Raw genomic sequence first — 21,950 nt, 5'->3', positions numbered from 1 at the left:
GATTTATATATAAAATTTGATTATTTTAATAATAAAGTTTAAACTATAAATAAAAAAATTAACTAATTGAGCATCATTTTATTAAAACTATTTTTTTTATAAAATATATTTTTCTTCTTTCTGTACTTTATCTAAGAATTTATTCGAAGATCAAAATACACCTAATTATATAGTAAATAGAAACCATCATATCTAATTAACATGTTCATTTTTTTTATCATTTTAAACAATTGTTTGTACGAGGAGGGAAATATGTTCGCATGTGACTTTTTGTTAGGTTTAGATAAATCTCTCTTTGTCTCTAATCATTAGGATGCATTTAGATTATTGATGTGGTTTTCTTTAGATATAAGATATGAAGAGCTTGAATATGTGGATCTTAGTAGAGATAAAAGTTCAAGTATAATAAAAGAAGTTAGCTATTTTGAGAAAATTGACTGATTTTAGTTGTGTGAATGAAATTGTGATAAAATATGACGAGTTGCAATGTTATTTGGAATTGAGATGTGATGATACTCACTATTTTGTTAATTTTAAGTTTATGTAATTAATTAAATGATTATGTGTGATTGAGATTTGTTGTCTAAATTTTGATATATATTTGAGTTATTATATGAGTATAAATATCTAATAAATATCACATAAATATCAATTGAGACAAATAATTCTACTGTGATAAATTTTGATAATAAAAAATGAGTAAAATCACATAGAAAAGGAATAAATTTTATATATATAGACACACGAGATAGATTTGTTTTATGAAATAAGATAAGTATCTTATTATGAAATTATAATATTAGCATCTTATTACTCATAAAATAAGATATTATAAAATTGATAAAACAAAACAAATTTGTCACATCTTATAACCATATTAATAATTATATATATAAGAACTATACTTAACCACTAAACAATTCAAAAGATGTTTTGCAATATTATTATTTTTTACCATAAATACTTAATACTTATCTCTCATCTAATCTCACCAATAAAGTGGGATTATGGTAAAAGAAACAAACAACACATCAAAAATAACAAAAAAACAACAGAATAAACTAGTGTTCAAAAGAAAACTACATAAACAATTTAATATATCACATACTAATTCAATATTAAAACATTTTATAACTCATATAAACATATAATCATTTGACTGTAGATTCAATTATATGAATACGATGTTTTGAGATAAACTTTAAGATATGCATCGTAAGAGGATTTATATTCTACAAAGTTATAAAAAAATATATTTACATACTACTTAAAAGTTAATCTCCATTCCTAATACTAAAAAATTTAAAAATTTATTAATAAAATTTCCTTATAACATTATCATATTTTTATTTTTTATTTTCACACTGAATTGTTAAAGGAATGCAGTAAAATGTGTAATCAATTATCTGAAATGGGTAACCAAATGCAATGATTTATGTGAAGATGCACGTGGTGTTCGAACAATGACAGCAAGAAAAGCTGAACATCCCCTATAAAATAAATAACAACAGTCACTGAAGATAGGTGCTTTTGCCATCTTCCCCGTGGCTGTTTTTGTCATGCGGAACAAAACAACATTTCTTAGTTTTTTTCTTTTACAAAATAGAGCAATACTGAGATATGGGACCTGCTGAAGAACTTCTTGTTAATTTCACCTTTCATCCATATAAAAATTATTTACAGTGAAGTAAAGTGCAAAAATAATAAATTAGTAATAATTTAACTAAGAAGATGAGAGTTTTACGATAAGTAGAAATACCTAAATAACATGAACCATATATAACACAAAAGAACTGCAAACATAATATTTTAAAAATTGTATATTGAAAGTCACTTCAAATCTTTTATAAAACGTTGATGTTGAATCCAATTTAAGTTTCTAATTTTTAAGGATATTTTTTTTATAGTTAAATATCTTTTCAGTTTATAAATTTTAACGTAAAATTAGTATTTGTTTTTTCTTATACAATTTAATTTTTAAACTTTCAAAATAAATAAAAATAATTCTTTTAATTTAATTATGTTAATTTTGTTGACGTGTGTTTTAGTATTTTATTTGCGTATGAAAAAGAAAACAGAGGTATTTTATTTCGTATGAAAAACAAAAATAATTGGTTGAGTGATGAGTAATTAGTATCAGATTTGACGCATTTTAATATTATCTTTTCCAGAAAGGTGATTGAGATGAGGTTGAAGTGTTTGTTTGGTGCGATGGATCATTATTTCATAACCTGTGTACAGATAAATGTGACAAACCATTGTGTGTCTATATCTCTATATATATTATGATTTTATTTATTTATTTAAGTTTTAAATTTATCATAAATTTATATATCTTTTATTATTCTTTTTAACTTATTAAGTATTTTATATTTTATTTGAGTTTCAATTTCTTTATTAATTAAACAATGTGATTGGTATATATTTGATTTGTTATTTTGTTTACTGTTTTTGGATTAAAAAATATAAGCTTTTGTTAATAATGCAAAATAATATTTTAGTCAATATAAAATAACTATTTGCTTTAGTGTTTTTAATAAAATAACTATTTGTAATCACACTCTCTTAGTTATTATAGGTAATGATATGAAAGTTATATATATATTTTGAATTAATCTTTCTATCATTTTATATATAACAAATCAATACTTTAGGTTCATACTTTGATGCATCATTCTCCCTTTGTATTTCTTATTCCAAATCTTGTGCAACATTTTGGTAAGAAAGGAAAACTCGTCTTCTTTCTAACTCTACAATATGTAATGGATATCTCATTCTGATAAGTGCCTAGTTATGTTTTAGGTTGATTAGCAGAAGAAACTTGAATTTGTTTTTCCTTTTAATGAATTAAAGATCAAACAATAAGAAACTCAAATATATATGTTCACCATTAAACACAAAAATTAATTCATAGGATTAATTACGACTAAAAGCTTACATCTAAGAGTAGAACAAGAATAAAGATACAACAATAGGAACAAAAGAACAAGATAAAATATAAATTCTCATAAGCTTGTTCACTAGACGTAAATCTAATCTATAGAATTATAAAGGAGAGTGTTTGTTTTTAAAATTGAAGAAAATAAATGTATACATGGTAAAACAAAATGAATGAAATTTGAACATGGAAACAACAATTCAATCTAAAATTTGAAAGAAAAAAAAAAGAGGTAATATATAGAGAAGAATAACTTATGATTCAATGGAGGAAGTCATATCACTTGAAGATGTTTCAATATAAGTGTTGAATTGAATAGTCATTCGATTTTATGATCAATGTAAGACTTAAATAAGAAAAAACTCTCTTACAAAAAACAATCTAGAAATGCTCTAGAAATAACAAATTCAATATATTTAAAAGTTGTTTACAAAAAATGAATAGTTATTTATGCTCTAGAAATGACTCTCTTATTCAACATATTCAAATGAAATGCAAATCTAACCTAGTGACGTTTAGTAGTTGAACGAAATTTACAGGTCCTTGAAGAAAAAAATGAATTCAAATTCAAATAAAAGAATTAAAAGAAATTCCTATATTGGTGTTAAACTGAGATTACGTTTCTCACGTTTACTGTTCCCACCCTCTAACTTATTTGGGTTTAATAAGCCCAATTACAGAAATTGCTGATAGTACCTATCATAGTTTCTTTTTGAAGGTTATTCTCTACATCACTCCACATTACTATTTGCACTATCATATATTTTTTTAAATTTCAAAACTATCTTTTATATTTAAAAAAATCTTATCATTCAACTTCTTTTCTTCAACGGATTTTTAAATTTGTTGAAGAAAAAAATTTTCAATGAATTTCGACATTTCTTGAAGGATTTTTCTAGACTTCAACGAATTTCAAAATCTGTTAAATTTTTCGAAAAATCCTTCAACGAATTTCGAAATCCGTTGAAATTTCTTTTCAACGAATGTCGAAATTCGTTAAGGAACTTTTCAAAAACGGATTTCAAAATTCGTTTGAGAAATTTTTGAAAATTTTAACAGATTTTGAAATTCATTAAAAAAGGATATTTTGGAAATGTGGTAGTGCAGAAGCAATGTGGGGTGTGGGGTGGTGTAGGGAGTAACCTTTTTCTTTTTTAGAGAGAATAGTCCACTAAAGGATGGTTTGAAACCTTTTGGATGATGCTGTTATTTTTTTCCATATTAAAGAGTTCATCAAAAGACCCAATTTATTTCTCTTGATTTCAAAGGATCCCTTGTGATTCTCCTTCAATGTTTAGCATATTGACGTGGGTCTTGAACTACGATAAATTCTCCTTCAATAACTTATTTCTTACCCCTTTTAATCTATATTTTTAACTTGAATTTAAATATTCTTCTTAAAATATGATCAATAGTAAAGAAATAGTCTTGTGTTCGAATTTAAATTGTTGATTGTACGTTGAAAAGTAATTTATATATATTAAAAATATTATTTATTGAAAACTTTAATAAAAAAAAGTCATCCTATATGTTTGTGATATTGCAAATCCAGAATACTGCATGGATTGACCGAAACATCATGCACAGAGAAATGGTGGCAGTTAGATTTCCAATGACACAAAAAAAAAGTTCTCGACTTTTTCTTGTCTAGTTAGATGAAAATTCGACGAATCCTAGGTTTATAGAATCATCTTTATTTGCTAAAGAGAATCACACCTACTCTGTTTATAATTGTGTAGAGAACCCTCCTCACCAGTTAAAGAATCCAACAAAACGTATACTTTTCTTTTGAAAAGGTAAATTATTGGTTACATCTTAAGTATGGTCTCTTATATCAATTACGCAAAAACTAGTCATTACGTGAATATAATACATACGCATGAATTCAGAGTTCTTGAGATTCTTTTTTAGCCAAATTAGCCAATTCCGTGCCTAATTTATTCAATTAATTCAGTTCCAAACTCTTCAAATTCTTCCATCACCAATCCAATTTCACACAGATTCGATAGCAGCCTATAAACGATAAGCTCAAGGAACAATTACTAAATAATTAACTTTAACATATCCATCGTTGTCAAACAAGTACGCCAATTAAGGAAACAAAACAATCACTACCTTAAAGTATCCAATTTCCTTTCCACAATATACAAGGTATTTTCCTATAGTAGTTGGTAAAGGCTGCTGATTTCTGCTTTCATATATGCATATTTATGATAAGAAAATAAAACCATGATTGGTTTTCTGCAATAATAATAACAATAATAATAATAATAATAAATAATAATAATAATAATAATAATAATAATAATAATAATAATTCAGCAAGCATAGCATCTTCTGCAGAATTTCAGACTTAGCAGTAGGTGGATTCTCCATAAATGTAGTCAAGAACTGCGATGACTCCAAAAACAAAGGCTTGATCCATCCCAGGTTTCACGACCACATTGTACAGATCCTTGGTTTCCATCAATTTCTCCACTTCTTTATTCACCCCAACCTGTGTATAACAAAAACACATATTACTCATGTTACATTTTACAGAAAGAAAAAATTGAGACTTGAAAAATTGGGTACCTGGGCAATAACGTTGCCCCTAATGTCAACAATGCTACAATTCCTATCAGGGAAGTAACCCCTGATCTCAAAGTCCCAGCCTTTGTTACTTGAAGCTCTGGGCTCAATGGAGATTCTAATCCCATTGTTCCTGACAAAACAAGAATTCGGTTCTTTCAAGCTGAAAACCAGGGTCTGTGATCCTTCATAGTTCATGCTATATCCTTTCCACTTCTTGTAAATGCTAAGGGCCTCAACCATTCCTCCCTGAACATCACACAAAGTTAACTTCATGTTGCAAATTTTATCATTGCAAGCAAATCAATCTCACCTGCAGAATTAAACTCCCTAGATATACCAAATTTAAGTTTCATGTCAATTTTAAGCCTAATTTAATTTCATAAAACTAACTTGTGAGATGATATTTCCACCCATTACATATTGTGAATTCTCAACAAAACAACACACATTTAGTTGTGTATATATATTTAGGTAAACAGAAGATATCTCACTCAAGAGTTAAAAGATTGATCTCTTAAGGTATATGCATGTGAGAGAATAATCTTTTTTGACAACCAAAATCTAGAAATCGAAACTTAATCAAACTTACTATACACACACACACACAAAAACAGAATACGTTGCATGCACAGTCTATGAAAAATTTGATAAAGATTAGGATTAAATTTTCACACACGAGTATTGATATATAATGCAAATATGATATATACCTTTCGACGCATGAGAAGTAAAGCATCTCCTTCACCATCTCTTAGAATCAACTGTTCCTTTGTGCCATGAATTCCACAGCCATCAACCTTGAAAACAACCCTTTGGGCACTACATCCGTGACTACAAATCCCCCTCCATTCACCACATGTGGCCTTCTTCTGACCCCAAGCACCTTCTGAGAAGATGAACAGTACATTTTGCTAATAACAGGCATCATCTTCCAAACCCTTGTTGTTTTCTGTGTGTCTTTGTATGTAAATACCGTAAAATTCTCAGCTCTATTAATATTCTACGTCCTTACACTCTTGTTAGCTTTCCTAAAAGACCACCCTATTAGTTTTTATATATACACAAAAAAATTGGGGTCTATCATTGCAAGAAAGGATATATTAATGAGTGAGTAATGGAAACAAGGTTCTCCTCACTTGTGTGACTAGACTTCTTTGGCTTACCCTTTATAGGTTTGGCAAGTTTTGACGTATAGGAGATAGAAGAATCTTACAAGGCATTATTGATTTACGTTAGTTGCTTGTGGATGAGATGTCGAAGTTTGAGTATCACACAGATGTGGATCATTGCTTTGTGATAATTAATTAGCTCAATTCACAGCATGCGTTGGCGTGTTAGACTGCTCTTTCAGTTGTGGCAGATTGAATTTCCATAAGGGGTTTTCAAATGCCAAAACCTTCAGATTTCAACCAGAGAAGTCTCAGGGCAATACTGACATAAAATAAGGTAGGTTAGATAGTAGTTTTCAAGAGACTGTTCGCAAGGTTTTGAATTTCGGTAGAGCTGTATTTGAAACCTGAAATTCAAAGGGGAATATTTGAAATATTGAAATATATACAAGAATCTTATGCTTTGATGGAGAAACCTATAAATAAAAGCACGTTGGATACCTAGATATATGATTCGATGCTTCTTCAAAAGTTTATTAATTTTCTGCATGGATAATCGTTATACTTGTTGAAACATCTTACAATATCTCCGACAGCATTTTATTTGCATTGGCTAACTCTAAGAGCTTGTTTTAACAAAAAAAACTTACATAACGAAGTATTGAACAAATAAATAATCTACAGAGAGTGACGCTAAGTAAAAAGAACTTCATTTCTTATATGCTAAAGTAATATAAAAGACCTGTCAATTTTTGAACAAGTATATCTTAAAACCAAAGAGTTTAAGGGATTTGGTTAAGGTAATGAAGTATAGATAGAAATTTGGCATGAGTTGATAAATATAAATGTTGCTTGATTAAATTTAATTATGTAATAGTATTTGGTTGACTTTAGTACCCATACAAGAGTGTAGCATCTTACGACATAGTTGTCTATTTGCTGTCGTGACACGTGGTGGGCAGAGGACGAGACTCGTGGAGACGCGGCCAATAGTAATTGTTTTCAAACATTTGTAGAAATTTAGAGAATACGTATGTGGCGGTAGATTTCTCATCTTACCAATTTATTCATACAAGCCAAAATACAGACCTTTTACGCACAGATTTGTTTACATATTCTAACATTGAAAAGAAAAATCATATAATTATTAAATATTATAACCAAAAGTTATAAGAAAATAAAATATTTTCTGTAAAATACGTTAACAATTTGTCTTTTTAATTTATTAGGAGTAGGAGTGCTTTCGAAATGCTAATTCTCTAAAGAAAATAAGCTTTATACATTCCTTTTATTTAAGTTAATAATAGTTTTAGAGGTTTAGAGTTACTCCTTCACACTTTACTATTCTCACATGTTTCTATTGTTAGATCTTTTATAGTTTTTCACTTTTTTCTTATTCAAGTTGAGCGGGTGAGTATCTGTTAAAGACAATTCGAAATTCAAGTTAGTCAACTATACTGATCGATCATATAGTTAAATCTTAAATACCCAATAAATGCAATCATCTACCTTCTTACCTTACCTCTTTATTTATAGATTTTAGAACAAACTTTTCGTTAACACTATTTAAAAGACATACATATGTCAATTTATAGTGAGTGTTTATGTCCAAGGTCCTACTTGTGTTCAAATACTCGTTCATGTATACACACTAACATCGCCATCTTTCCTTCCTCCTCCCACAATCCCTTCTTCTCTTGATAACTCAAATTGTATTGTTCCTCTTGGTCCTCTTCCATTGCCTACACCGAGGTTTCAACCTCCCTCTTTGACTCTCCACTCTGACCCTTTACCACGGGCTGCACACACACTCTTTTAATACGAGGAAGGAAAGGAAAAATAGTGTAGGAAAGTGGTAATTGATGAAGGGAAAAGAAAACAAAAAAAAAATCATAAAGTTAACATGAATTTAACATAATAAATTACATTATGTTTTTTTTTTATTAAAATAAGATTTGAAATTAAAAATAATTAAAAAAATTACATTCTATCAATGTCACAAATGTTAAAACTAGAATACTAACTACCCTTACAATATAATATAATTAACATCATATAACATAATATAATATGTCATAATGTAATACAGGTAGTATTATGCAATAAGGTATAATATAATATAAGATACTATAATATCATATAATATGAAAAGATATAAGGCAATGTAACATAATATAAGTAGAGGTAATATAATATAGAATACGATAAAATGAAATAAGATTTTATAATATAACTTTTAAATTTTTCTTCATTAACTAAATATTAATTAATGATATGATAATAATTAGGAAGTTCAAATGAAAAAGATGTAAAAGAAAATTCTTAAAATAGCTTTTATTTTTTGTTGAAAAAAAATATTGACAAATTAGATAAAGATAATAAAAGAAGACTTTAAAGAAAGCACTTTTAATTTATATATATATATATATATATATATATATATATATATATATATATATATATATATATATATATATTATTGAATATTTGTTTGATTGAAGATATTAATGGATTATTAGGAATTGTAGACATTTTTTCCTCCTCTCTAGAAGAGGTGTATTGTATAGAAAAGATGGATTATATAATCATTTAAAAGTTATGTCAAACGCTCCAATAATACACACATCAAAACGAGTCTACAGTATAATATCATATGAATAGTAGCTTCAAAGTAGATATCTTAATAGATCATTAAGGTTGTGTTCTTTTGGGTAGATTTGGAGGAGATGATTTGGGGAGATGATTTGAATGGATTTGAGTGGATTTGAGGGTAATTTTTTAGTTGTTTTTTTGAGTGGATTTGTGGGTAATTGAGAATGGATTTGGACGTAAAGTTTGTAAGAATTAGTGTAGGATTTGATTGATATGATAGATTTTAAAAATTAGTTTAATTGGTAGAAATTAAAGATTACCAAAATGCCCCTAGTTATAAAAGTAATATAAAATGTTATATTTAATTGTAAAAATGTTTATAAAGAAAAAAAAATTATGAATAATTTATAAAATTAATGTTTAAAAATTATAAAAATTAAATAATCAACTTATTTTTAATAAATTAGAAAATATAATATACCTAATTTTATTAAGATGTACATCTTTTTAAATTATAATATTAAAATAATTATAAAAAAACTGAAAAATATATAGCCTGTAACCGGTTACGTTTTTGTGTAACCGGTTACGCGTTTGCAACTTATCCTGATATACACAGACGGAATTGTTTAATAGCTTCAGGGTACATAAGACATTTTCCCAACAATCCCTCCAAATCTCTTCACTCCCGCGGGTGATGAAAAAGCAACCCATCCCGCAAATCCGTCTTTACCAACACTCGCCTTTCTGCTCATCCGAACACCAATTGCTTTTCAAACACTCACTCGCATTCGCCTCTGAACAGTACAATATGTTCAAGCGAACACAACGTAAGTAAACACGTCTATTTCATTGAACTTGTTATGAATTACTTATCTTTTTAATTATTAAAAAAAAATATTTCTTCCTTAAACTTAGAATCTTTTGCACCGAAAAATATTTCACTTTTTACATCAACTGAAAAATCTCGAAATCAATATGCTAACCTCGTTCAAAGGTCCATAAGACCATATATGCATATATCATAAATGATTTTGATAATGAAAGAGAACAAGAAAGGTTTGAGAATATAAGAATTTAAATATGACTTTGATATCTTAATCAAGTCTTATAAAAGTGACACTGTTTAAAGATTTTATGAATATTTGGATTTAATTTAAGGACAATTTTGAACACAATAATTCAAAACACAACTTTCAACACAAAATAATATATAGCATGTATGGCCTTACACACAGTGAACATACTCTTGAGTGTTGTCTAGTTATAAGGACTAATTGACTAAGAAATAAAATGTTATTTTATAATTTGATGAAAAAAAATATATTTTAGTTAGAAGATTAAAAACAGATGTTGTTGGTAAAGAAAAAAATTAAGCCCACTTACAGTTTGAAAAATAAAGTTTGAGGAAAGAAAAGTAGAATGTATCCTAAAGGAAAAGTAAGAGGGATAATGAAAGAGATCATTACACATGACTTTGGCAAACACAGCATCACTAAAAATCAATTAACCTCCCAAAGCTTTTTGAGTTCATTGCCTCCTTCATGGATTTGAATTTTTTTTAAAAGAATTGTTATTAAAATCCCTTTTGAAGTCAGGAATATTACCCTCTTTTTTCCACGCCACAACCCCTGCAAAAAAGATGGTGATTGAAGAAATGTGATCGTCATTTTGCAACTGTCAATCACACAGGAAGTGTCTTTTCCTTTCAGACCCTAGATTTCCTCAAGGGCTCAAAAATGGTTAGGATACATTTTTAAATCACCACACATTTCAAAGTATGGTCTAAGTCATAACTCAGAAAGACACATCTGTACTGTGGTCAAAGAACTAGATAATACCGTCACTAGTCTGATTAATTGCACCAACCATGTCGCAATAAGATTTTCTATTTTTACAAAATTATATTTCACAATATTTTTAAATACTAATTTGTCTGCATAAAAATTGAATGTGCTTAATTCCACGTATATTTAGAAAAGATAAGCTAGTTTATAAGTTCAGTGAACTAGCTTGGACCAAAGGCAAAAAGGAAAAGATGAAAAATGATGAAATTTGACTCTTGCTTTTGGAGAGTAAACTGAAGTCTCATTCTTAAGGATAATTGGCGTAGCCAGTGTTTACTTTATACATATGATCAACGCACTGGTTTTGTTACATCAGTTTTACTGGGTACACACCACTAAACAATCTGAACTCTCTTTTGTCTCACGAGAAAAAAATACACAACCTTGTGAATGAAAATGTCCGACTAAATAATGTTACAGAGTGTTGTGAAATCAGCAGCATGTAGGTTTGTGGTTGGGGTTGAAACAATGGCTGTGCTGTAAAAATGTAATCCACCAAGAGACGAGACCAGAACAGAAAGAGACTCACAAGAGAGTCCAAGAAAAAGCAACTGGGCTTCTCACTTGGTGCTGCGCGTTGCTCCACATTATGCTTCCGAAACCATACTTGCCGGAATTACCACCACTCTTCTTAGACACAAAGGTCACCGTGTACCTCCGCCTTTCCCCCACCTTCCCAAATACAAGCCTGGCGGGCTTCACCCTCACCTCCACCGTCGTGGGGGCGTCAACGGTGACATCGTAAATGGAGCCAGCCTCGCCCACGTTGGTCAGGGTGCGCGTGTACCTCACAACCCTCTTGGCTCCGAAGAGGATGGAGAAGGAGGGGTAGTTCAATTGGCCAGGGTCAGAGAATTTTCTGGTGCAATTAACGGCGTGGCGCTTAACTATGAGTTGAATGTGGTTGGGGGTGTAGTCCAAGGAGCAGAGGAACTTAATGTAGTCACTGGTGGAGGCGTCGTAGACAAGCCCAGGAGAAAGGGCCCTGTGTGGGTTAACGTGGCCCGCACCGTGAGCCCACGGCGTGGAAAACGCACCACCTGCGGCATCCCGAAGTGGGGACTTGGTGTTGTCGTGAACGTACGCTGTGGTCATGAGTGCAGATTTTATCGCGCTGGGACTCCATTCTGGATGCGCCGCTTTCAGCAACGCAGCCAACCCACTTATGTGTGGACAAGACATCGACGTACCTATGATGCACAGGACAAAAACAATGTTACAACAATGGCACCCAATCCAAAATTTCCCATCCATACATTGGGAGTGAAACAGAACATACCTGACATGATGTTGAACTGCGTCTTCCGCGTGTCATCGCTCAACCCAGAGGGCCCAATAGCTTCGGACCACCCGGCTAAGATGTTAACCCCAGGCCCAATAACATCCGGTTTCAGAATCTGTCGGGTCACCATGTTGGGCCCTCTTGAACTAAACGCTGCCACCACTGGTGAAGGTCTAACGTTCAAAACCGTTCCACGGAAACCGAGAACCGCCGTTGGATTAGGATCTGAGGAAGCGTATTTCCTGATCTGATCCCCCACGATTCTTCCCACCGCCACAGCCGGTAGAAGGTGGCTGTCTGCTACTAACTCCTCCCCACTCGCTTCTGTGTTCGCCAGAATCATCCCCACCCCACCTGCGTCACGCACCACCTTGCCCTTCTCCACGCGCGCGTTAATCCCTCTATCGCAAACCACCACCTTCCCACGAACTAAACTCGGGTCGAGTGAACCGGGCATGCAGACGCTTCCGGACTGGTTCAACCCTTTATTATAAACCAACCCCACCGGTTCGGTCCCCATTCCGGTTCCGCTGTAAAGCGAAACACCGGAGTACCGTTTTTTGTTGCCGAGCACGGCGAAGGCGGGGAAATCACGGTCCAACGTCCCAGCCCCAACGGTCATTATCCAGGGTGCAACATTTGCAAGTGAGGCCTTCTCGGGGCCGCTGTTCCCGGCGGAGCAGGAGACGAAGATCCCCCTTGCCACCGCTGCGAACGCGCCTACAGCAATGGTGTCGCGAAAGTACGGCGCGGAGCCGCCGCCGAGGGAGAGTGAGAGCACGTCGACGCCGTCCTGAATGGCGTGGTCCATCCCGGCGAGAATGTCTGACGCAAAGCAGCCGTCGGTCCAGCAGACTTTGTAAACCGCTACACGCGCGGTCGGTGCCATCCCACGTGCGGTCCCGCTGGCGTACCCAAGGAGGCTCGCGTTGCCCACGTGCGACCCAGCCGCTGTACTCGCGGTGTGGGTACCGTGCCCGTCCCTGTCGCGCGCCGACGCCGGCTCCTTCTCCCTGGACCCAACCCCCGAGGCCATGTGGAACCCTCGCGAGAAGCTTCTCGCACCGATGAGTTTCTTGTTGCACACACTCGGCGAGAAATCTGGCCCGGTCTCGCACTCCCCACGCCACCGTGCCGGAATCTCAGGCATACCGGCGTCAGTAAAGCTTGGAGATTCAGGCCACACTCCTGTGTCCAGCACCCCCACGATAACGTCGTGCGACGCTTGGTTGAGGTCCTGCGCGGTGTGACCCTCCCACAGCCCCGTCTCTCTCTCGAGCCCCAGAAACTGCGGCGTACGCGTGGTGTGCAGTTGGTAGACTGTCTCCTCGTACACTCCAAGAACATCCTCGGATCTGAGAAGCTCCTGCGCCTGGTCCTCGGCCAGCGACGCCGCAAAGCCGTTGTAGGCATGAGTATAAGAGTAAAGCAAGGGATCGGAATCAGTGGTTAAAGATTGAAGATTTGCGGTGTACCAGTCGGTGTGAGTGGGGTAGATTGAAGGTCTGTTGTTCTGTTTCATGTGAACTATGTATGTCTTCTTGGGCGATGTTAGACACCAGCAGCATTGTGCCACAAGCAAGAGGGACAAAACGAAGGTGAAAAGGGAAGCCATTTCATGAAGAGAGTGAGTGAAGGTTTCTAATTTAGTGAATGAATTGTGCAGGGGCAGTGTCAGAGAAAAATGTGGAACTGATGTTGGGTTTATAATAACGTTGGCCGTTGCTAAATTGGACTCTCTACTTCACTCAATTTACCTTTCTGCCATTCACTCTCTTTCCTTTCGTTTTCTTCTCTCTCCGGTCTTCCCTACCGTTACCTGTCTTTCTCCAAACTTCAAAAAACAAAAATTACATAAATTTATAATAATTTGATAAAAATTTATATTCCTTCGTATTTTTAATGTAGCGAGATGTAAAGCTTTGATGTTGCAAAATATGTTGTATTTTACTTTTACTGTATTTAATTATTATTATTTGTTAATATATATAAAATAGATGAAATGTGTGTTTTCCAAGGCAGAGAGTTATTTAGCAGAACAGCATCCAAGAAATTATGCAATATGCCCATCCTTGAGTCTTAAAAGAAGTGTATTCTAATACACAGTATGTTTTAGAAAAGGTATTATATTATGTGTGGAAGTATAAAGACGTAGCCAGAGAAAAATGAGTAAGTATACAGTACATTAGCTTTTTACATATTTGGTGGCTGTAATTTAGTGATGGGTGAAAGATTTGAGAAAAGATAGAAACAAGTGAAGACAAAGCCTAAATAGCTGGCTACACGGAATGGTAAAGGTCCACTACTCTACCCTTTTGTGTGGATGAAAACCCTTCATAACTTTCTTTACTATATTATATAACCAAAGATAAGGTATATTAGCTTCATATTTCACCTATATAATTCATTTATTAACGTAATTATTTCATATTACATAATATTTATTTATATATTACATTTATTTAGGAACTTCCAATCGACCATGTATTTTATACAAAGTTATTTAACATGTGATTAGTGTCTATCCTTCCCAATAAACAAGAATGATTATGCTGAACTGGCCAATCAAATCTTCTATTTGACATGAGCATGGCATTGGGCACTGTGCAGTGGCAGAGACTGGTGCAGTATTTTGATTGTATGTACTAATTGAATATTTTAATTTCCACCCAGAAAAAAATCAGATATTTTCACACAACATAAAGCATAATGCATGAAAAGAATTATTTTATGTTGGGGGTGAATGGACAAAATCATTAAAAAAGTTGGCTGCATTCTTTTGCAATTCTTTCCAGTTTCTTCATCTTTACATCAAAGGTTCAATTATCGTGTTTATTGATAAAAGATTTCATCTCCTTATAATAGCAAATGATAAGCTTTTAGTTTAGTGGAGTTTTGAAGTTGTATTCAATTTTCAAGTGCTAAAAACATGTGTGCTTATGTTTTAATTGGATCAACAAGAACATTCATAGATTCTCACAAAAAGTTCTATGGAATCAAATCATTCTTAACAATTAACCAGACCAGAAGTGGGTTTTTAGCTCAAGGTTAGGTTTCATGTAAATAATATTTTAGTATGTTCTAAAAAGTGGCATTGGAATAAAATATTTTCAAGAATAAAAAATTCTGAACATGGCAAGTAAGAATAAAATTTTCGGAATAATTAAATGTAAAGTTAATTGCCAATGAATATACTGTTCTTAAAAAAAATTAAATAGTAAGGAGTATAAACACATTTCTAAATTTTTAGATTCTTAAGAAGCTCATTATTGGGAGAGTTGTCTAGTTGAGAATATAAAGAAGATTCTCAATACCAAAAGTCGCATGCATAAGATGAAAAATCCTTGTTTATTTAGTATTTTAAAATATTTTAATTACTATATGTTGCTACTGACTTAAATTATCTTTAAGTTAACTATAAAGTATTTGTTTAACATAATATTTTTTTGCAGTGTAAAAAATATTTATTTTGTACATTGCTTGTAATTTTGTTCTTATGACTTGAAAATATTGTTAGGAGTATAGAAAAATAGTTTTTATATATTAAAGAGAGAATTCTCATCGATATAAATTATGTATTGTTATAAATAAATTATTAAAAATAAAATAAAAAAAAAAAAATATATATATATATATATATATATATATTGAATATGAGAATTCTCATTACATGTTATTATAAATTATAGATAATTGTCTTAGTTTTTAAAATGATAAAAAAAATGTGTTTACTTTAAAATAAACTAATTTAATTTTGTTTTTCAAAGAGAGGAGAGACAGTTTATTTTGTAAAAGGAAGTTAGAAAAACATCAACCGGGATGAAGAACGTGTTTTATTTCATGTTTATAGTGGTTTACTCCATATTTGGGATGCATTATTTTGCTAATCTTAAAATCCTTTCATAATAAATTTTTAGATATTAACTATTTCTAAAACAGAATAAGTCAATTAAAAAACATTATTTATGAAATTTAAAGTTTGCAACGAATTGAATACTTGGGAACTAAAATAACAGCATTTTTTCAATAAATTTATAACTAAATAATAAGCTCGAGAACTAAAATTTTGGCACTGTTAACTGTTAACGTGTCTCTTTAAACTCTTAAATATTATCCTTTTCTTTACTTTCATTAGTAATACATTAATTTAATTTTTAACATTCAAACTATAATATTTGGTACCATAAATTTCACCAGTAAAGAGTGCGATTTGAATATAAATCAAAACATCTAATAAAGTTTAAAAATTATCGTTGTTTGAATCATTGTTTTTAAAGTTAGAGTTCTGAGTAATAACTCAAATAGTAATCTATTACAACAAAATCATTAAATAGTAATTTAGGGATAAAAAATAATCAATCACTATAAATATTAATTTCTGAACTAAAAATCATTAATAATTAAAATAATCTATATTGTGAATAAATAATAATAATTGCTTTGTGGATTAGAGTTTAAATTATTTTCTAATATCAACTAGCAAGAGCTAGGATGGAATTAGAGTCTATTTAGCCTCTAAGTTTAAATTAAAGATTAATGCAGACATTAGACATTAGTTCCTTAATAGTTAGATTACATTTTTTAATTAATGTTTATAATTAGATTACATTATTTTTTATTATATTTTAGACGAGTCGATGGGTATAGTCTAGTTCACAGAAGGTTATTCTGCGTTAAGTTTAAACTTCTTTTTACCTATTACAAAATTTGTCTCATTTTGAATACATTTTGAAGGATTCATCAAACAATAAATAAATGCATTTATATACAATGTAGTATTTGTAACACTTCAAATGATTGGGAACAATTAAATCACAAATTTATATCTAATGCGACATTTGGACTAAATTTGCATGAAAACTGTTCCAACTTTTTCGCCATTATGGAAGAGGGTCAAAGTTGGTAATGGACTGTATTTTTAATAGAGTCTTTAATTTGGAAGTAGGTTTAAATCTAATAATTAATGTCACATTCTTTGACAAAATTGGTAAATAAATATTGTGTAGTTTACCCTAAGTATTATATCATGTAGCAATCTTATAATAATTAGGTTGGGAGCAATACATTTATGGTAACACTAAGTAAATACATTTATTTATACGAAATAATAAGTGATGTTAAATTGAAGGGTGAAAAGGGAAAGAATAAGATAATGCATGGCGAAAGTAAAGAAAGAGAAATAAAAGCGTAAAAAAGGTTGGGTGGTGGGAACCGCAGGAGAATAATGTTATCTTTTAAAAAAAGTGATTAATTGGCTGCTGAAATTACGCCAATATAAGCGCTTTTCTTAGGTAACCTACCCAACCCCACCATTCTAATTGCAACCTCATATTTTCACTTCTGAACAACAGACATGGATGTAATGTAATTCTTTCTTTTTAATAATATTTATATAACAAACCATCAATCATTTATGATCTCTTTTCTCATTGTAAAAGTGACTCATTTAAAAACTACCGTTAAAATTATGAAACAAAAATAATAACAATAATTATAGGAGATATATCATCAAACCCAATCTATTCGTACAAGTTATGGATATATTTATGTACGTTTATTTTTTCTTTAGCATACACTGAAATCATATCATACATACGGTAAATTCTGAACATTTAACTTTTAGATTCATTAATAAAATGTATGTATAATTAGTTTTCATAAATGACTTAAAAGTTTAATATGTAGCCCTCTCGAGAAAAAAAAAAGTTAATACTTAGGTTTTATTCATTGTTTGACAGCCTTTGATTAAAAGAAAGTAGTGAAAAAGAACTAAACTTTAAGCAATCGTATAAATATAAATATAATTTTTTAAAATGGTTTTAAAATGTTGAATGTGATTATAAAACTGCAATGTAGATTATCAAATTACAAATATTTGGTAAAATTATTAGAAGGATACACTTATACATTTTGATAAATTGGTTTAAAATAAAATCGTTTAAAAATATTTTATTTTGAAGTTTAACAAAAGCATATAACAAAATAGTGTTTATAAAAATGTCCATCTAAGATAACGCCCTAAATGCTATCTATGTTTAAACGATATCTTAAACGTTGAAGAAAAGAGTTTAGCATAATTACAATAGATTACTATAAACACAAACGTTTTGATAAATAGACTAGCATAGTATGGATCATACTAAATGTTGTGATAAACGTCTAATGTTTTTAATCTAAATGTATAAATAATATTTTTTGTCTAATCTATTGTTTCTCTTTATTTGTATAAATCATATAAGGATAAATGTTTTACTCAAAAATTTTATGTTGATTTAGAAGAACGTTAAAAGATATGAAAACATATTAAGAATGTTTCACTGGAATACAATTTGATATTAAAAAGAATGAGAAATTGAAAGTAAATTTAAAATACAAATAAAGTAATTGAAAATAGTTGAAGATAAAAGAGAGAAAATAAAATAAAAAATAAAAAAGGGAATGAAAACATGAATTTACAGGATTTTTAAGTTTTAATAATTTTTTTCTAAAATTAATACAACTAATATAATAATATGTAAATATAAATTTAAAAATATATAAATAAATAAACTTTGAAGGAACGTGACTCTCTCTGTTTATACCAATATATATATTTAACAGCATTTAATATTACCTTAAAAACTAATTAAGATTTCGTCTAAAAAACCTTCTAATTTAATCTTTAAATAAATAAAAGACAATTTGATAATATTAAACGAGTTCTTAAATATAAATTTTAAGGATTAAATAGTTAATGTTAATTTTTTACTCATTATAACCATTTTTACAATTAAATATAATAATAACAACTATTATTTTATATTATTTTAATAACTAGAAGTATTTTGATAATATTTAATTTTTAATAATTAAATAAATTTTTTATATCTGTCATATCAATCAAATCTTACACTAATTATCACAAATTTTACTTCAAAATCCACTTTCAATTACTTCCAAATTCACTCAAACAAACAACAAAAAATATACCCTCAATTACCTCCAAATCCACTCAAACAAACAACAAAAAGTTTACCCTCAAATTCTCTTAAATCCATTCAATCACTCTTCCAAAATCATTTTCCACAAATCCTCATGTATAAACAAAGCATAAGACTTCATTGTGCGTGCAAGATTGGAACCTTCGTATTTCAACTAATTCAATAAACGAGTTGCTCATTCAACTGCTTATTTAGTCAATATTTGACTTAATTTATTTTAAACCTAGTTTTTTTTTAACAAGGAAAGTTATACTAAATAAGTGATCGTATTAAAAAAAAAGATACATTATTTTCATGAAAATAATATGTATGTCCATATGTTTTCATAATCGCTTTTGGAGCTGTTTGGGCATACATGTGTTCAAATTATAGAAAAAAACTCTACATATGAATGATTTTTCTTCACTTTTGGTAGATTTTTTTTCTTCAAATATTTATTAACAAGTCTAATTATCATGCTCAAAGTACAAATGAGAGAGGTAGGTAAACGAAAACAATGATAGAAAGAGAAGAAAATAAAAAGTTTATTTAATTGTATGATGAACTTTGACTGAATTTGAGTGTGATTGATGGCATGCAAGGTTACATCATTGTCAAATATGCTATAAATGTTCCAAAAAATCTACCCGTTAGATTCCTTAAATTGCGTACGGTAATGTTGTGAAAAAAATGTTATAATTTAATTATCACAAAAAAAGGTCATTCGTATAACTACATCTCTATATATAATTTAAATTAAAATTAGAATTTTGAGAGTCACCATAGCGTTTCTATATTATCATATTTAAACTAAATAGAGGAAATAGAATAAAAAAAATCGTACACTGCCACCATGTATTTAAAAAATCTGACTGGAACTTGGATTCTCTGTTTTATCTTTAATGTGTGAAGAAAAATATATGTTTTATTTATTATGTGGGGAAAATATAACAATTATTATTTTTAGTTTAACGTTATTTGGTAGCTGATTTTGATTTTTAAGAAAAAAAAGAGACAAAATAAGATGATCAAAAGTTGGTTACTTACAATTTTTTTCTTTGCAGTTACATTGTAAGGTGGCTATTTTTATATGTTAAGAGTATTTCCACTTCATTTTGATTCATGACATTTGCATTATTACAAATTTTCTCTAACATTTGAGAAAGACGAATTACAATTTTGAATTGTATTCGTTTTAATGAATAAGCAACTATGAATAAAGATGGATTTGCGGGATGAAAAGCAATATGATTTGCGTACGTTATGAGTGAAATACCTCATTTGCTCTAATTTCATTACTTACAAAGCTATTATAATTAATAGAAATGAATGCAAAGTATGGAAAGGTAGAGGTATATTATTCAGTTTCGGGGAGAGCGGATTCAATTTCACCTATGTGCAAAGTAATGAAGAAGGTTAGTATACGATTCCAATAAATGGATTCGGTTTCAACTCTATGTGCAAAGTGTTGAAGGCTCGTATTTGGTTATAGGTAGAGTGGATTCAATTTCAGCTCTGTATGCAAAGTAATGAAACCTCGTATTCGGTTCTAAGAGATAGGATTTGGTTCCAATTCCTTTGTAAAGTGAATATAGCACCATATTTTGTTAGAGGATATTGGATTCGATTCCAGCTCCCTTGTAAAGCCCTTGTAAAGTAAACATAACACCATATTTGGTTCCAGAAAAGTGATTCGATTTTAACTCTATTGTGAAGTGAACACAATTCGATTCCATATCATATTTTAAAAATAATTATTTCACTTTCTTAAATACATTTTATTTTCATTTTAAAAATTATTTTTATTTTTGTTTATCCTAATAATAATTTTTATAATTATATATAATATTAACAAGTATTAATTTATATTACTTTTACTATTAAATATATTTTAGTAGTCCTCATTTCTACCAATTAAATCATTCTTTTTATCTTTGGTCAAATCTTAAGCTAATTTTTACAAATTTTACTTTCAANATTACATTTTTAAAGATATTATTATTGAAAACTCTTAAAAACCTTACTTTCTTCATTTCAAAAGATCTTTCGTTCATCCCTTGTAAGAAAAATATAAAAGCCACGTCCAACTATTTAACTAAAATAAAACTTGAAAAGAAAAATCATAAACACAGAAAAAAATAAAATAAATCTCAAGAATGAAAATGAGCAGACAAAAAATGAAATAAATAATAGTGACAAATAAAGTAATGGAAGTAAAGAAAAAATGAAATTGGAAATAACTATTTTGAGAGAAAATAGTTTAATATTTCTTCACAAGAGAACACCGAACAAACCCTAAAATGCAAAACTAGAAAAAAAAACACATTACAAATAATTTTTCATAAAACTCACTATACAGAATACTCGAGATAAATTTTGGTCAAATAGGTAAGTTATTGTTGAGTTTAAGAAACTGTTGAACAAAATCAAAGTACATCAGTGCACAAAAAGGAAGTGGATAATTGGTTTTAACTTCATAATTGTTTTCCGTCTTCATTTTAATTATAACATCTCTATGATATTCATATGCGCGTTAAATAACCCAATTAAAATCTTTAAATTATTCAATTAGTTTCTAAATTTTCTAAAAACCTTTAATAGGTTCTTAATTAAAATTTAATAGAATATTTACTCATTAGTTACAGGTAG

The 21,950-nt window shown here is 30.2% G+C and overlaps 1 protein-coding gene and 1 pseudogene across 1 annotated transcript; both read right to left on the bottom strand.

Annotated features, from left to right (window-relative positions):
* Positions 1-5,256: 5,256 nt before the first annotated feature.
* On the bottom strand, positions 5,257-6,623 carry LOC148203268 (protein LURP-one-related 6-like; annotated as a pseudogene).
* Positions 6,624-11,279: 4,656 nt separating this feature from the next.
* On the bottom strand, positions 11,280-14,034 carry LOC148203267 (subtilisin-like protease SBT1.8). Its single transcript, XM_088105882.1, has 2 exons — positions 12,340-14,034; positions 11,280-12,250 (listed from the first exon to the last, which is right to left on the bottom strand). Exons 1-2 carry the CDS (start codon positions 13,955-13,957, stop codon positions 11,586-11,588), a joined length of 2,283 nt encoding a protein of 760 aa, XP_087962008.1. The 5' UTR covers positions 13,958-14,034; the 3' UTR covers positions 11,280-11,585.
* Positions 14,035-21,950: the final 7,916 nt, after the last annotated feature.

This window comes from Vigna umbellata, chromosome 2, assembly GCF_029865625.1.
Source record: "Vigna umbellata cultivar VRB3 chromosome 2, Vumbellata_1.0, whole genome shotgun sequence".
NCBI classification, from domain to species: Eukaryota; Viridiplantae; Streptophyta; class Magnoliopsida; order Fabales; family Fabaceae; genus Vigna; species Vigna umbellata.
The sequence above is the reverse complement of the archived record's forward strand: the minus strand, read 5'-3'. Positions and strand labels throughout refer to the sequence as shown.

What these genes read in the sequence shown, in the direction of transcription:
- LOC148203267 (XM_088105882.1), bottom strand. Translation starts at nt 13,957, where the DNA reads ATGGCTTCCCTTTTCACCTTCGTTTTGTCCCTCTTGCTTGTGGCACAA. An exon ending in GCAGTTCAACATCATGTCAG is followed by an intron (nt 12,251 to 12,339) that starts GTATGTTCTGTT and finishes TGTGCATCATAG; the next exon opens with GTACGTCGATGTCTTGTCCA.